Source organism: Platalea leucorodia, assembly GCF_965183815.1.
Source record: "Platalea leucorodia genome assembly, chromosome: 2".
Taxonomy (NCBI): Eukaryota; Metazoa; Chordata; class Aves; order Pelecaniformes; family Threskiornithidae; genus Platalea; species Platalea leucorodia.
The window spans coordinates 30,653,154-30,670,174 of NC_138824.1; the positions used below are offsets into that span (position 1 = coordinate 30,653,154).

Below are 17,021 nucleotides of genomic sequence, written 5' to 3' on the forward strand. Positions count from 1 at the left end.
GGGAGGGGATCCCAGCCCTTCCCCTGGGCTGGCAGGAGGGGCACAGTCTCATGTTGAGGCAAATTCTTCAGGCAGAGCAGAGGGAGGTGATGCAGCTCAGCAAGCCAGCTGGGACTGCAGGAGCAAGGACAGCACTGGGCTGGTAAAGGGTGTGAGCATTTCAAAACACTCTGTAATGTTTCTAATAACCCAAAGCACTTATAAATACATTTCAGTACTTACTGTCGGATTAATTTATTAGCAGAAAACATGTTTTGCTGTAAGGCAGACAACTAACAGAGAATTCCTGTAATTCTCAGTCAAGAGGCCAAATTATTACTGATAGTTAATACCTGCAATTAAAATGACTGCTCTGAAATGAATGGGAGAGACCCAAAATGCATATGGAAATTTCATACAATATATAAAATATATAACTTTTACATTTCTTGATTTTAAATACATTGTTCTTTTTAGGTAAGAAACAAACATTCTAGAGTTCATTTGCAAAATAAGCACTGCAGATGTCCAGTCTTCCGTGGCTCTCCCCAGTAAGCAGATGACGTGCGCAGCAGCGCCTGCAGAGTCCATGGGTTGAGAGAGAAACCCCATTCACATTGTTTCTCTTGTCCAGGATAAAGACCCTACTTTGTAATCCCAGCAAGAATTAAAAGAAGTAGAGTTACACTGATAATCAGAGCCTACAGAAACTTGTGAGCCTCTGGAGGAATCTGTAGAAATATGGCAAGAAATAAAGCCAGACTTCCAAGCCTTCAGCCCTACAAGCAATTCCAAGTTTCATGGCAAGTATTGTACAAAAATCCTCTTTTTAAAAACCGATAAAAAGTAAAGGTAAAATCTTAACTCCTCATGAAGTACAGGTTATCAGCAGCATTCGCTGCAGCGTGGTTATTTAATGTGTGCAATATTTGACTTGCATCTTGATTTACCTCTCCATGTACCCAGGCCGCCTATGATGTTTCAGAGACTTCTCAACGTCAGCTGCTCCTATAAAGACACAGACTTCTTTACCGATTTTGATACCAACTGACTGATCGGCACAAAACCTGAAGGGGCCTTAAATCCACCCCTGTTTTTTTCCCTGCTTCTACCTCAAGTAGAAGAGCATTGCCAATGGATTATGGAAACAAGGTTTCAGTGGGTGGGGTGGACTTTTTACTCTAATCTGGACAGTGTTCTTCTGATCTGTAGAAAAAGCCAGGAGTAATTATTCTAACACAAGAAGTGGGAAGGGGGAAATATGCCAAAGTAAAATATTTATGATTTAAAACCAGATTATAATCTTGTTTATGAAACATCAACATTTGACTTTAACCTTATATGGAAGTTACAAACAATGAAACTATATAATCCTTAATGAGAGGAAAAAACTGTCTTTCTGAGGTTTGTACTGCATCCAGACCAGTAACTTAATCCCCAGGCCCTGGACTCTGAATCTGACGGGTGAGGCATAGAGCTCTTGCAGCTGGATCTACTGGTCCTAAATTCAGAACCTGGGTTCCTCCGCACTAGATTACAAGACCTGGTGAAGTGTCAGTTCAGCTATCTCCTCCTGAGCTATTGTGAAAAAGCACTCTTTTTGGGTGTGATGCAAAAATAGATTTCACCGTCCTTCCCTTAGTTGACAAACAGTGTCAGATTCTTCTCCTTCATTCACTACCTGGTCCTGGGAAATGAAGCTGTATGCACCCTGCTTAGCAAGACAGCAGCGGTGCAGGAGGTCAGCCAGCTGCCTGATGAGATTGCTGCTGCTAACGCTGCATGCACAGCACTCAACCAGCAGCCCTAGAGTAGCCTTCAGCCTAACCAGGCTCAGAGAAACAGCAGCTTCTCCAGCTCCAGTGAGAGTGAACTCTCATGGTGGTAAGAGGAGAGGAGCATTCCCCAGTTCTGAAGCCCAGGTACTCAAGAATGAAGTTATGCTGTGAGTCATGGGGAATCACAGCTCCTTGCTGCAGCTCCAAGCATCAAGAACTGTACCTTAAGTTACAGGACCAGTAGCCAAACTGGGTGAGAACAGACTCCATATAATTAATGCCACGTTAAGGATGCTTTGCACACTATGCAATAACAGCTTCGCTATCTAGTTCCAACATTTTCCAAAGCCGAAAAGAAACAAACAGAACCTACAGCAGCATATTAAGACATGATTCCCCTTCCAGGACTTTAAGGAGGGCAGCAAAGACAAGATGCACGGAAGAACAGGGAAAAGGCCGTTTATATATCCTACCAGCAGCAGCAGAAAAAGGTTTACGGTGTTCGCACTTGAGAGCTGAGCAGAGGAGTGAACAGAAAGTCTTGGAACGCCTGCTCAAACAAACAGCTAGAGGTCGTATTCAAAGCAGCAAACAGATGGGAGTAAGGAGAGTGACCTCTCAAAAACTGCTGGGTACAACTCGCTGTTCTGGTTACCCATTACCTACCCAGCAGCCCCTCAAAACTAGCAACAACATCAGACTGCAGTTTCACTGGCTGTTTTAAAGTCACCCTTGCTCCACGCGTAGTCATCCAAGAGATTGGCACCTGAAAAGATTTGGGCTATTCCACTGGTTCCATCCTATCTAAGAAACAACAGGACATCTGGCACTTTATTAGCTTCTGTAGTCCTAGAAGCCTGTTAGTGAAGATTAACAAAACCTAAACACTAGCAATCTTCACATAGTATGTCGGGGCCAGTGAGATGCATACAGCCAAATTCTTTCAGGCCTGCATCCAGAAGCTGAGAAAAAGCAAAGCTAACCTTTGTCTACATTAATTCAGATGGGACGCATTTGAGAGCGCACAGAGCAGCAATGCCAGTACCACAAACAAAATAGCTCTGCTGCTGTGGTAGTTGGAAGAGGGTATGTATGAGACACAAGCTTATCTCGATCGCTTACCTAGCAACAATTGCCATCCCAATGGCTTTGTCTTCTTTATACAAGCAGCCTGAGAAGCAAGAGCCACTTTCAGGAATAATTGCTAGCGATTATTTATCTGCCATTTCCTAGAAGATTCCCTTGACTATTGTACTGGAAGAACTAGGGCTTGTTTTTGCATTCTGCCAGCTGGAACTTAGAAATCCATTCCCTCAATCCATACACCAAGCAAAAAAGATACCATTTTATTATTATTCTGATCTACCAGCAATAAACTTTCAGTATTTTTTTTAATATGTTAACAATGATTAGCCACCCAGTTACTTTCACAGAAAATATAAGCAGCATTTTTTCCCCAGAAACTTCTAAATTAAAAAGACCTTCAGGTAATTCTGTAAAACATTTAAGACATCATAAATAAACTTATTCTAAAAGTCACTTTCCAAACAATAAATAAAACTCTTCCTTATTTGAAAGTGCAAACAGGCTGCATTATAAAAAGTACAGAGCAAGACTGCAGAAGTGCTTAATGATTCAGTAGTGACCAAGACACAGTTTCTTGTTTTGGTGCTGTTGGTCATCTAGTGATTTTGTTTTCTGGACCCCATCTAAAGAAAAAAAAAAATGTGTGAAACATTAATACAATAGGTAAGCATAGTCTGAATACTCAACACATATAGGCACACTGGAATAACACTGGGTGGGGGAGCTTATCTTCTTCCCCATAAAGAGGAACATGCAATAATCATAGTAAAAGAAACATACTAAGGAAAAATAGCAACTTAAAATGGTTCAGTGTTGAAAATGCAAGCATACCATCTTGAAGAAAACACTGTTAGAAAAATGAGCCCTGTTAAGTGTTGTCAAACAAAGTACCCCAGGCTGAATCTTTCTCCAGCTGGGTCTAAAAACCAGTAGCAGAGAGAGGGACAAACAAGCCCTAACATTTTGCAGTGATTACTAATGCAGTAAACACTACTCTGAGCCCTTCCCTCCCCGCTTTCCCCACAACTCATAAGGAAATCGCTAACAAAGAGACTTCCCCACTAATCTACCTCACTACATGTTAGGAATTAGCTTGTAGTACGTGGCTATTCATGTGCTACAAAAACCACCTTCAGTCTTTTTTATGCTCCTAGCATGGTGCTCAATGCTTTCAGTAACTGCCAACTCCCTGTCTTTAATGCTCCAGATCTTCATGCTTGAGGCACAAAAAATATTTAGCTTCTTTTTCCACATGATTTTCCCTGCTGGATGAGAAACATTTTAAGGACTGGTAGCTGACAGTAGATGCCAATGGTGGGTCCCTTTTGTAGCATAAAACAGTTTCAACGTAAGACTCATCTAAACTCTGTTTCCAGAAGATGACAGCTCCCTTGCTACAGGGGTGCAGGTCGACAAGGATTTTGTGGCCTTTATATTATATATGTGTATATATACACACAAAAATAAATGTTGATTGAAAAGTATTGGCATAGATTCTACTTCATAAAAGAAGCACTGAAATGTTCCATAGAACATATTTGCCTTTGAGGAGTCCAATTTCTCTTGAAAAAGAATGGCACTCTTTATAGAACGCAATATAAAAAGTCTTTATAGAACAAAATTTAAAACATTATAAAGTAGTCTGAAATGACTATGTGCAAAACAGCATATGGCCGACCTTGATAATAGCATTACTAGATTTTGTAATGTGTGTGCCAATGCCAAGCATCTGTTAAAACAAGCTTGGTTTTGACTTACCATTAGTTCATCTATTCAGAAAGCTCAGAGAAGTTTTCATAGCAAAATTTAACTAATCGAAATCAGATTAATTAAGACTAATCAATCCCAGAGGGATTCAGGTTTGTTTAAAACTTGATCTCACTTATTGACTTCAGTCATAAAATGAATTAATGAAAAAATACTTACTTTCCCTGGCTGTGGGGTCATGGAATTCAGGGGCATTAGTGTGCAATGGATTTGGTTGCCACTGGTAAAAGAAGAAGAAGAAGTTTACTTATTCCAGAAGACAGAAGAAACAGCAAAGGGAGAAAGAAAAGTACCCTACAGTCCTTCATTGTAAGGCATGACTAGGGGTGAAACAGGAACTGAAGGGCTCCCCCTCCAGCACACACTTGCTTTGAGGATAAAAAGCTATTAAGGGACGCGTGGCCATTTACTCCCTTGAGAAGGGGAAACGAGCCTGCTCAAACCGACAGTGCTGCAGTTTGTCATGGTGAGCACCCTGAGTGCAGGTGCACTTGGCCACCTTCAAAACCTACCACAGCTCTTTCAGGAGCTCTGGAAGGGCCTACAAAATCATAGTGATCTCCCACATCAGGTGCCGTGCCACGACAGGGAGGCTTGGAGAGAACTTGAGAGTGTGAAGAGACCACCTCCAACAACAGCAACGAGTTGGAGGGAAATCTGCAGGGCAATCACAGAAAACAGGCACGCTTGGCCCCACCGTCTGGCATATGGCACAGCACTTCTCCCCAGTGTTGTGACACAGCGCCTCTCGGTTCCACTCGCTTGACTAAACAGCACAAGAAAACACTCCTCTATGCTGGCTGCAGATGACTGCTCACTCCACCCTCCCCCCAATGCTGCCCAGAGTTTTTAGAATATAGTACATTTAGACACTTACTGTAAATTTGCTTACGCCCTCAAGTTCACCAAACTTCATATAAGATATGTCTGCTTTCTTTTTTCCAGCATCAACATCTCCCGCATAGATCTGCTTGATACCGGCCCCTTTGATTAAAGGGACGCATTCGTCACACGGACATTTCGTCACAAATATCATGCTTCTCTCATCTGGCTTTATTTCTCGACACCTACAAGCAGTCAGAAAACAGGATTTCAGAGTCTACATCTTGATAGTTTTGAATGGTGACAAACTTGATACCTCACAAGAGCAAGCAAAGAAGTGTTGTGTTATCTACTTTCAGAAGCAACTTATTCCTAATCAAGTGCACAAGTACACAACGATATCTGGTTTGGTTTTACTATCTGTGAACAAAACACCCATCCCACCTCTCCACACATATCATTGTTGGAAGCCTCAACAATTGCGACGCTTCCATACTTCAGGTTATAGTGTGGTCCTAGCAGGAAGCAGAGGCAGCAGCTTGTACCTGAAGGATAGCTGCCGTGCATTGGAGTGAATATCCTTTAAAAAACGAGTTTGGTTAAGAAGTCTGAAGAAACCCCAGGAGCTGACTGTGTCCATGCACATCCAAGGTCTGCATCATAGGCATAAACAAGACCATGACTGCAATCCACACGTCATCAGAGTGACATCACGCATTTGTCATGGAATTGTTTCTGAACCATCTCATTCTTTTCTGTGGTAAAAATAAACCCATTACCTGAATGTCAAGGCGTTCTGCTCCGCATGTATAATGTATCTGAACTTTCTGATTTCACGATCTTTTTGTTTATCATCCATGTTTGGAAAATCGGCATATTCAGACCCAACAGGAAAGGCATTGTAACCACAGCCCACAAAATACATTGCTCCTGTTCCATCACAGCTTCTCTGCAACAGTAAGCAAAGCATCAAATTTGGAGACATTTAAACTCAGTACTAAGTCAAAGTGTTGTGCAATGTATACCTTCACATGATCGGTTCACGCCAAGTTACAGCAGTTAAAAGAACTCAGCTCTTGCTCCATGTCTGTATGGAGCTTTTCCACTAAGCTCCAGAGGAGCCGCATGGGCAAACTGCAGCACTGCAGACAACACACTGCACCAGGCTTTAGAGGCTTTCCTTTTAGCAAGTAATACTGATAGCAGGAACAAAAATTCTGAAGGATTTAGTCCTTAAGCCTTTCTGCAACGTACGGAATTAAAGACAGCTGGAGTTAGTGTCTGCTGTGCCGTGTTTCACCTGTCTCTCAACAGACCCAGTGACCAGTGGGCTGACCAAGTAGCAATCGGCGATTGAAATCAGAACAAGAAGGAAAACAGCAGTAAGCAGCTGATGACTGAAGCGCTAAAAACAAATGAAGAGTATGTTGCAGCTGCATGAAGAATGAGGCTTCCTGGGATTGGTAACATGCACAATCAGAGACATAAAGAACTAAAAATTTTATGTTTGGGTGGGAAAAAGCACAGTAACAATATTTGTAGAAAAATATTGCTTTGATCCAAAAAGGAACGCGCTGAAGCCAGTACAGCATTTCAACTGCAACAAAAATCCTCAAGAGATTGTCAGGCTGTGATTGCACTGAGACCTCTCCAAAATAGAGCTGCAGAGAGGAACCATGCAGAGTAGGCACACGCTGCCTGATCAGCAGCTGCGGCAAAACTTTGCAGCCAGGACACCTGGAATAACTGACAATGACCAGGGAAGCAAGCACACGGAAAAGCTAGGCAGAGACACTGTGGCAGTTACTAAACTCGTTTATACTTCCCCTTCATCTTGACAGCATAACAATGAAGCAGTCATTAACTTAGTTACTAAAAAATGACAAGTGCAAGCTTTCTATAGCACTGTGTGTGTGCATGAAAAATGCACGTGTATAAACTTAAAGCAAAGTAACAAGCTCAAAGCAGATACAAGTGTATGAATTGTGAGTGCAAGAAAAAGTAACTTTTTCAGTACTTACCGATTTTTCTTCTGCCCAAATAATAGCTCCAACTCCTGTTTTATGATCCTCTAAAATACATAACATTTTAGCAGTAAATAACAAATAAAGCACTTCTGAGTTACCTATACATTAACATATGACATCCTAGAGTAAGGAATAACATTCATTGTTGCTTCGTGGACAGGAGATAAGAAATGCAGAAAGATTAAGAGCTTCAAAGTCATATGAGTCTAGTCCAAAAGCTGGGTGTGCTTTAACTGCAAGGCCAGCCATTCTAATGCTACATACATTTGTTCACAAATGCTAAGAAGCAATCAATACATATATCAGATAAGAAAATGCGTGCCAAGAATATACGTCGACAGGTTCGCTGATGTGAGATGGCAAACTGGTAAAAACCTTCTCGTTGTTTACTACTTAATTTAGTGATTTAATTTCTGCCATTCCTTAAGTTTGTGGTTCTGTGGTCTGAATTCCTATCAAAATCAGCTGTATTTTATACCTAATTCAGAGACACAATGTTAACAAGTGGATTTTGGGGGGTATTTCCTATCACCACCACAGGAAAACTGGAACAGAACTTTCATTATGTGACTTGGAAGATTTTTATGGAACTTGGAAATCTTCCCCAGTAGCTATTGATGAGAGTCTTGACCAGTTAAAACAGAGCATATCAAGGAGAAAAAAAATGTTTCAGGCTTCCAGTGATTAATATTGTAGAAGATGCTGTTTCAATTAACCATTTCCATCATCCTTAGTATCACAACCATATATAATCACTCAAAGAGGGTCTTTGCTGCCAAAGATAGGTTTTATGAGGGCTGACTTTATTTATTTTCTGCACATTTATTAGTCACTGATGTATATTAAGCCAGCACAGAAAACATCCTATGATCTTGCTTCCCTTATATCCATCTATATAATAATGTAAAGCTGCTAAATATCTGTGTGTGCGCGCTGTTATTTATTTTAATGTCATTACAGCACAAGAGTGGAATGAGTTTCCTCAAAAAACAGACCTGAGTCCAGGCTGAACAGTGCAGCTAAAACTGAATTTTGCTGCCCCAAGAATGAGTACTCAAGCTGGGTCATTCTATCTTGCTCTGTACAACAGTAATTGTACAAAAACCTCACAACTGGTTCCATGAAATTTCTGAATTACTTCTAAAAACGCAATCCCCTCTGCAACTTGTGGTGACCAAATTTGCAGAGGGTACCCGGAAAAGAAAAAAAAAAAGCAACTAAAACCACAAAACCAACCCGAAAAGGGAAAGGTTCTAAACTATGAAGATTCACCTTTACAAATAACGAAGTCTGAGTAAGTCAAAAGGCACATTCAGCACCTGACTTGATAGGTTGGTTTTGTGATTGCGTGTTGGGGGATTAGTTTTGTTTTAAGCTTTAAATAAGTACTATTTATTTGTTTACAAGGGTTTTAAAAAAAGCAACTATCCTATCTAGATGAAAAAACGATCACTAAGGAGTAACACCAAGTTTTAAGTCTTCATATTGTGTTCTCTGGAAGAACTTAACAGTTTACTGCATCTCTACCCAGACAGAATAAAGCAGCTGACAGAAGTCATCTGTGTCAAAAGATAGTCAATAACTACCCTTCCCCCCTGAAAGCCTGTACATCAAAACTCCAGCATCTTTGCAAAGAAAACCCGCATCAGATATATAATCACTTTCACTAATAAGATTGGAACTAGGAAACTTAATATAACTGTACTTAATGCCCTACTGGAAGGATATTATTTCACTGCTCTTTTCTGAAGAAGTGCACATAATATGCTTAAAATATTGGCACTTATTTGATAACAGATACATCTTGTGAAACCTCTGTAAAAAAGAGCCTCAGAGCAGCTTGAAGAATTTAAATGTCACTGTATTCCATTTTCAGATAGGTGTTGGACATGTTGTCAGGGCAGGCTTTGCTAGCACTGTATGTGAAATACCCACCCTGATATTCTCTTGGAAAGCTCAGTGCTTTCACGCACAATACTATGTACCCCTGTGGAGCTTTTACTGCTACTGCTGCTCCCGTTTCACAGATGTAGGAACAGAACTCAGCAGCTTGCTCAAAGAAGTAGTTGAAAGAAGTAAGACGGAAAGCAGGAACTCGCTCTACTCATGAGATCCATTCTTCCTCTGCTACTCTAACAACTCACCTGTCCGGTATGCAAGCAGCCTGGCTTGTATCATGCAGTGCCTTGCAATTTCTTGGGGCAAACCCTGATGGTCTGTTTCATTTGTTCGCCGGGATTCATTGTTGTAAAATCCAAAGCATTCAAAGACAGGGACACTGGCAGCCACTGTTGCCAAGACCAAGACAAGATCTTTCATATTTTGCCTAAGGTTGCTGAAGTATGGATTTTCACAGAGGTTCTCCAGTCCCATTGTCATCAGTATTTGCTTGTGCGTTTCCTCATTTGCAATTAGGAATAAACTTTCATACTCTTTTATTCTCTCTTGTCTACATGCAGTATAAAAGTCAGTATTCCAGTTAGGCTGAGATTTTGCTATTTTTTGAATAAAATCAAACTTGGTGGAAGTTTCTTCAACAAATTGCACCATATAGCACACCAAGGGCTGAAGCAACACACACACACGAGCACGACTGTTTGACTTCAGTCTTTCTACTGCTTTGGCATCTAGCTTTGCATCATCAGTAGTCATGGGATTGGACGCCTCGGTCTGCAAGCTGATTTCAGGATCTGCAGGCCAGTAAGAAATCCTGTTCACCCCAGCTGGAAGAGAAGATAATGCAGCAAGAGGAACCATGCAAGCACAGTGGAACATAAACCTCATTTTTAACACATTATTGCCTAACCCTGTTTTTACTCAGGCCGTGAGTGCTGTTTCAGTGGCATCTGGACAACGAAATGCTAGCATATATGAGTACCAAGAGCTTATCAGACTTGATAATCAGACTATAAACAAAAATTGGAATTTCCTAAGTTCTAAGATCTTTGTGGCAGCCTCATTTTGAATCTTACCTACAAAAGATACAGTAACACCACACAAAAAAGTTAGCACTAACAGAAGTTGCTGTTGAGATTAAAAACCAGTATTTGCAGAAGGGCTGTACCAGCAGATCCCACTTCAGGAAGTAAATAATCTGACTTGTCTTCATCTCACTTGGAAAAAGGAAAGCCGAAAGTGCTCTCTGTGATTTCTGCATAAAAACCACCCTTCCTTTGGTGCCACTGACAAGCAATGGGAGGGCAAGGAAAAATGTAGCAATCTAGGCCTAGTCATCAGGCTCAGGGCTGCTCTGGCAAAGTGCAACAGGTATGTCAGAACCTCAGCAGTGCATCCCAACCGAGAGACAAGCACCACCAATAATAATAATTACACAGAGAAATAGGGTCTCAGCAGCAAACCCTGGTTTCTTGATCATCAGCTCCAGGAAATGCACATTCAATACTGTTTTCAGCCTTGTGGAGAATACCAGTGCAGGCTACAAAAGTTAGGGATTGGCCTTCACAACTGGGACAGTCCAAAGAGAAAACAAGCTTTCTGATGCCACCAATCACAAGCATAACATTTACTCCTGCTCTACTACAGTCATTGCTTACCATTTACAATCATTTTTAAACAAGTCGAACATGGTTTTCTGGAAAAATAAAGATCACAGTTTTTAAGTCTTGATCCATGTTTAATGAGTGCAATCTGGCCAGCATGCAAGTCTGTACTGGAACAATGAAGACCAATAATCTTCATGTTTTTCACCACAACTAGACCACTCTTCTTTACCTACAGAAAAATGCATTACTATTATTATTGTTTTACTTTCTTTCAACATCAAGTCCATAGAGATGTTACAGCTCTTCCTTGGGTAACAGTAATCAGCCAGGATCAGAGCATATAGCTCTTCAGTACAAATTGTGATATGAATCATTAAACAATCTCTGTTACACTTCCCCTAAGCAGTACTTTTTTTTTTTTGGTGGTTTCTACATGTGCCTGTTAATATCAGAGTACCATGCCCCTGTCAAACTTCAAACAGGGACTTGTCACAAATTCCTGATTTTTCTGGTCATTGCTTTGCCTGTAACAAAACCCAGAAGCAGCATAGAAAATTCTGTCAATTATAGCTGAAAACCCATCTGAATCATCCAGCATCTGGAAAAACTCATTAATTTAATTTCTGTCTTAAGCTTGACCATCCTGGGAGCCAAGAGCTTCTCTAGCTTTATTTCTGTCTCTTCATTTATAGAAATGAATCCTGGTTCTAGAAAATCTTCCATGGAAAAAGCCTGCGTACCACAGACGAGCTCTTACATATGGATTCCCATGTATTGTGAGGAAACTGGATACAGGCTAGTTTGATGAAGCTGGTGAAACAGATCTCATTATGCAATCCAGCTGCTACCAGAACACTGTTGCCTTAGATCTGTAAATTATTCAATTTCTTTGCAGTTACAGAAATGAGGCTGTACTAAAGCCCTACATATAACCCAAGTGCCATTCCTAACTAAATTACTAAATTTGAAACTGCTTTTGAAGTCTGTATGGTGCTGCTCATCTGTCCCTCTTTCTGATCTAGTCTGGGACATACCAAGCTCTGAAAATTAGGCCTAATTGTCACTCAGATTATTTTCTTATCTTTTCTTGTCCCCGCTGATACATGTGCTATGGATCTTAGCACATGGGTATGCTCTGCACAAGGTAGTAATCATTATAAAGAGCACAATAAGAACTCTGATCGCAAAAGGAAACGCCCTGTTCCAGGACACTCTGAAAATGCTCCTCTACTTTGAAGTGTAACTGGCAGCTATTTAGAAGACCCATTCTCAAGGACGGTTTCTTTTCATTGTCACTAAGGTAGTTATCTACAAGTTCTCTATCAGCAAACGTTTCAAGTAGTTCTGTGCACCTCCACTGTATAAGGGAGCTCTTCTACAATCATGAACATCGGCATTTTAAAGAATATCTCTACATCATCAACCACACTGATTTTAAAGTTATAATTAGTATATACTAAGAAGTGCACGCTGTACACCGTGCCTCCTTTGTTAGGCTCTTCAAAATACCCACCAGCATTTTTTACTGTTTGCTTCACCTGTCACAGTTATACCTTGCCTTTTTAAGTTTTTCAGAAATAGTGTGCTATTTAACCATTTTGCTATTTTTCTCCCACCAGTGGATTTTTTTCTACTTCTAAGAAATATCTGAAAAACGTTTATCAGACTTTTCTGCGCCCCCCTCCCCCCCCCCAACCCCCCTTCCCCTGGCCCCGGACTATCTGTCATGTAGAGCAGTTAGGTTAAATTCACTGCAGGACCTATTAGCATCTGTTCAGAAAGACCAATTAATGGTAAATGTAGACATTTTACCTGTGATTTTTTCTGTTGCTCAGCCGAGGGAAAGAGCTCCATCCAGAGACTGAACAAAGTAAAAAGATTGACCTTAGAAAGTCTTGGCATTTGACCTGTCATTAGAAGAAAAAAAAAAAGAAATATTTATTACTTAATATTTATAAAGAAACACCACGTTGTCAAACAATATTTTCCAAGTCTTCTACATCACAGCTGCTACAGAAGCTGGTTCATCGACCACTTCTGCTATTAGAGCAGCTAAATCCACGCTCTCCCCTTAAAGGCAGTAGTTGTCAACTCAGAATGCTCACATCTGGATGCAGAGAGAAAGTGGTGAAACTTTCACTGAAATTCAGTGAGTTAATTTTACTCAGAGGCGAAGAGCAGAAATCACAGATCAGATCCCACATCACGTGCTCAAGTGATTCACAGATGCTTACAGAAATTTGAGACATAGCTTGTGATTCAGCTTCAGGCTCACCACAGAAGAGAGCAAAAGAAGTGTCTAGGCACACATCATGATCTTACACTGACACCTGCAGCAAGAGTCAATAAGCCATTGTGAAACCTTCTAGTTACATCAGTTCTGGAGAAACCTGCTTCTGGATTTTTACAGTCTGCTTAAATTTTGGTTAGCTTTTCACAAAAATTTAAACCTATTGTTCAGGCCGTCACTTCTGACTAAATAACCGAAGAGATAGCGAAGAATCCCTTCTCAGACCACCACCTTGTGCTGTGTTGTGCTTCTACTCAAAATCTGGACATTGTCCTGTGAGGGCCAGCGCTCAGCATTACTGAATGTCCCACAAATGAAAAAGGAGGAAGTACTGCATTGCTCACTAATGCTTGCACAATTCCAGATGTAAAGCTGTCTTGCCTCACACTTGGCAAGGCGTTAATTAAGTCTTCGAAGAAGCTCCAGTCCCTATTCCAGGGGTGTTTACAGAGAGCTGTAATGAACACATATTCCTCTGAAGGTCTCACGTGTGCTGTCTGACAATAGTATTATTTCTGTTTTTATCCCTTCCCGCAAATGTTAAAGTTTTTGCAAAGGAGGAAAAGGCAGAGGCAAGAATAGAATAGAGAAAAACATTTCTTTAAGTAGTTCCAGTAGTTTGGAAGAGATATAATCAGATACTAAGATTGCTTCAGTGGGGGAGAGGGTTAGTTTAATGACATGTCTGTGAATCCAAACAGTTAGGACAGCACATAAACACAGGTAATCCATGACTGGAATACCATTTTCAGACAGTATTTTAGTATCTTTTTTCACACAGAAGTGAGAGCATAATTACTAGGGATTTTGGAAAGCAACTATAGACCTCTCAGTGGCACCATCTGATGCCACACTGTCCACTACTCCTTAGGCTGCCCAGCTATGCTACCCTACTGTGCCCAATCAGACACATGTGCTAGAAATGTACATGGCAAGTAGCACACATGACGATTTGTTATCACTTGTACTAAAAACAAACTGTAAAAGTAAGTCTACAAGCCACATCTAAACAAGTAAAACTTATTTTTTTTAAATGGGCATTTGAATTCGTTCTCATTGCAGCCCCTGCTCACTCCTGTTGTAGCACACACATGTCCAGTTCCCAAATGGCAAGCTAAAATAAACAGTGCAATTGATACCAACTCACATGTATACCATCTTGTTTTCTAAAATGGATTACTATTTGGCATATAGAGTAGATCTAAAACAGAATACACCAGAAACAAGTGTGAATTACTGTTTGTTTTCTTGGGCGTAGTCTGAGTGTGACCTGTCAAACACATGGGAAACAAACTGAAAAAATTTACCAGTTCACAACACTGTTGTGAATTGTCATGAATGCATAATGAGAAGCAGGAGAATATTATGATGAGAAAGGAAAGACCTGTGGCCACAGTTATCGTATCTATGCATCCGCATCTTTATTCACTTACGTAGTTAAACGTTCCCTTAAGTTCAACAGAGTGAAGAGATTAAAGTGGCCTGGAAAAAAGGTAGAAGACATCTTACAGAATTTAAAGCAACTACAGAAGATTGAGGAAGAAAAGGAATCAGGCTCTTTGCTACCGAGAGCAAAACCGTATACGAAAGGAGTGCTCTTTTCAGGTGCATCAAATCCTCACAGCTTCCCTACTTCACAGAAAGAAGGTACAATTTTATTCCTCCTGGTTAGGGATCTTCCTCCAGTGAGGCAAAGCATGCTCCAGGGAAAGCACGCCGTGAAGGCCAGTGTTGAAAACCCTGATGCTCCTGCACCTGGAAGCAAAAAGGAGCAGGGCACTGCCCATCCGGACATGGCTCAGATACAGGATTATGCCATGGTTGCAACATAGGAGTCCCTAGTCCAAAGTCTGAAAGGCTTGTAAGAAGTCATCTTACAAGTATGAAACCAACACTGGGCTTTGACAGCACCAAGGAGGAGGAAATCCGTGACATCACTCTCCTGCCTGGGAAAAGGAAACTAGAAACTATTTTCAGAGTTCGTATTCTCGGAAGCAGGATTTTCATAAAACTAGGATGAAACAAAACCCATTTACCCATCAAGGAGATCTGGCAGCCCTGTCATGGTCCTCGGTCTGAGAGCTATATATACAGCCCACGGGGGATCTGTATGGACACACCACTCCCCTGGGACTGCAGCAACGGGATAGATGAAACCTATCAAAATCCACTTCGTCTGGGCATCCCCAGCCTTATGAGAAAGTTGCTCTCTACTAAATTCGTACGTGGGCCCTGCTATGGGGGTTAGTAAGAACACCCCTCAGAAGGCAAGCATTTTTATGCACATTGCATTTTATACACGTTAAATACGCATGGTATGGAACTGGAAAAAGAACTCATTTTGACGGGGGGGGGGGGGATGCAAAATGCAAGCATCTGTTATCAAAAGGCCTTATGAATAAGAGCGCAGGCAAGCAGGGGGCGGGGGGGTGGATACTGTATTGCATTATCGGTAACGGGCAGGAGCGCTCTGTGAAGCAGCGGCTGGGGAGGAGGAAGGCAGGAGCTCTCCGAGCAGCCCCGGGGAAAGGACAAACGGGGCGATTCCGGGCATTTCGTTAAACACCTCAAAGCACCCGGTGGGCGAGCAGAGACCCGCGAGAGGCCGGTCACCGCACACCCCCTCCCTCCCCTCCCGCTTCCCTCCCCTCCCCGCCAGCCGTTACCGCCCGCTCCCCAGCGCGGCGGGGCCGCGGCTCCCTCCCAGCCGGGGCAGGCCCCGGCCCAGCGCCCCCGCCGCCAGGCCCCCCCACGGCGGGCACGGGGCGGTGCTCACCGGCCATGCTGTCGGTCTGCGTGCTCGCCGCCCTCATCCGCGGCCCCCCCGCCGCCGCCGCCTCCTCTGAGCCGTGCATCGGTGCGGGTCCCGGTACGGGTGCGGGTGCGGTGCCGGTGCGGGTACCGGTACCGCCCGGTGTCACCCGCCCCCCCCCCGCCCCGCCCTCATGGCCGCCCCGCTCCTCCCTCAGGGCGTCGCCGCGGCGGGGCGCCCGCATGGCAACCGCCGCTGACGGGCGGGCGCCTCGGCCAATAGGAAGCGGGAGTGGAGGAGGAGGGTGGGGCTGGGCGGGCCGGCGGCTGGGGCGGGCCGGCGGCTGCCGGCGAGAGGCGGGCTCCGTCCTCTGTAGCGGGATTTTAACGCTGAAATGCACCCCACCGCCTCGGTCTTCTCAGCGGCGTTTCTTCCTTCTGGCAGCTGGGGGGCCTCGGCGGTGGCGGTCGCGTTGAACCCTGGAGCGTCGGGCCCCGGCACCGCGGCCCTCAGCCCCGGCCTGGCCCTTGGTGGCCTCCCGGGTAAAATCCAAGCCCGCGGGCACAAAAAGGATCCGAGGGGACACCCTGGCCGCTCCCCAGCACAGAAGGTGCTTCTGCAGCCGGCTTGCCAAACAGGTGGCTTGTAGCATGAGGCTTTCTGTTTGTCGGGGTCATCTCTGTTGTGCCCTGCTGAGTGTTTTGCTAACTTCACTGCCTTGGCTAAGCGCGTGAAGAATCGCGTTCCTTTCTGTCATTGCTGCAGCACTGCTGTTCTTCAGGTGAGATGTTACACCTGCAAAACCCATTCTTTCACCCACACCGCTTGCTTCCTCTGGGGAACAAGAGCAGAGCTTCCCCAGGCATCGTTTTGTTGGTAGAAACTGTGTCTTTCCCGTGTGGATTTATTATATGGTGATTACACCTGTGTAGGAAAATGAGCAAGGCCTTGTTTGTATAGAGCAAGTTATGGAAGCAGATATTTTTTCATCTTCAAAGATATGTTGTCGCTGCCATA

At 43.0% G+C, this 17,021-nt stretch overlaps 1 protein-coding gene across 2 annotated transcripts; it reads right to left on the reverse strand.

The window, feature by feature from the left end:
- Positions 1-516: 516 nt before the first annotated feature.
- Positions 517-16,156, reverse strand: CDADC1 (cytidine and dCMP deaminase domain containing 1; the record flags this gene model as incomplete). 2 transcript variants are annotated; one of them, XM_082337951.1, is made up of 9 exons in its annotated part: positions 517-3,466; positions 4,770-4,830; positions 5,488-5,677; positions 6,212-6,381; positions 7,454-7,503; positions 9,604-10,182; positions 11,014-11,191; positions 12,775-12,869; positions 16,029-16,156. In XM_082337951.1, the coding sequence occupies 9 exons, from the start codon at positions 16,105-16,107 to the stop codon at positions 3,393-3,395; spliced, it is 1,476 nt and encodes a 491-aa protein (XP_082194077.1). In that variant the 3' UTR covers positions 517-3,392. The 2 variants fall into 2 exon arrangements, with proteins under 2 accessions (XP_082194077.1, XP_082194078.1); XM_082337952.1 differs by lacking the exon at positions 16,029-16,156 and having other exon boundaries at positions 12,775-12,876.
- Between the last annotated feature and the right edge of the window lie 865 nt (positions 16,157-17,021).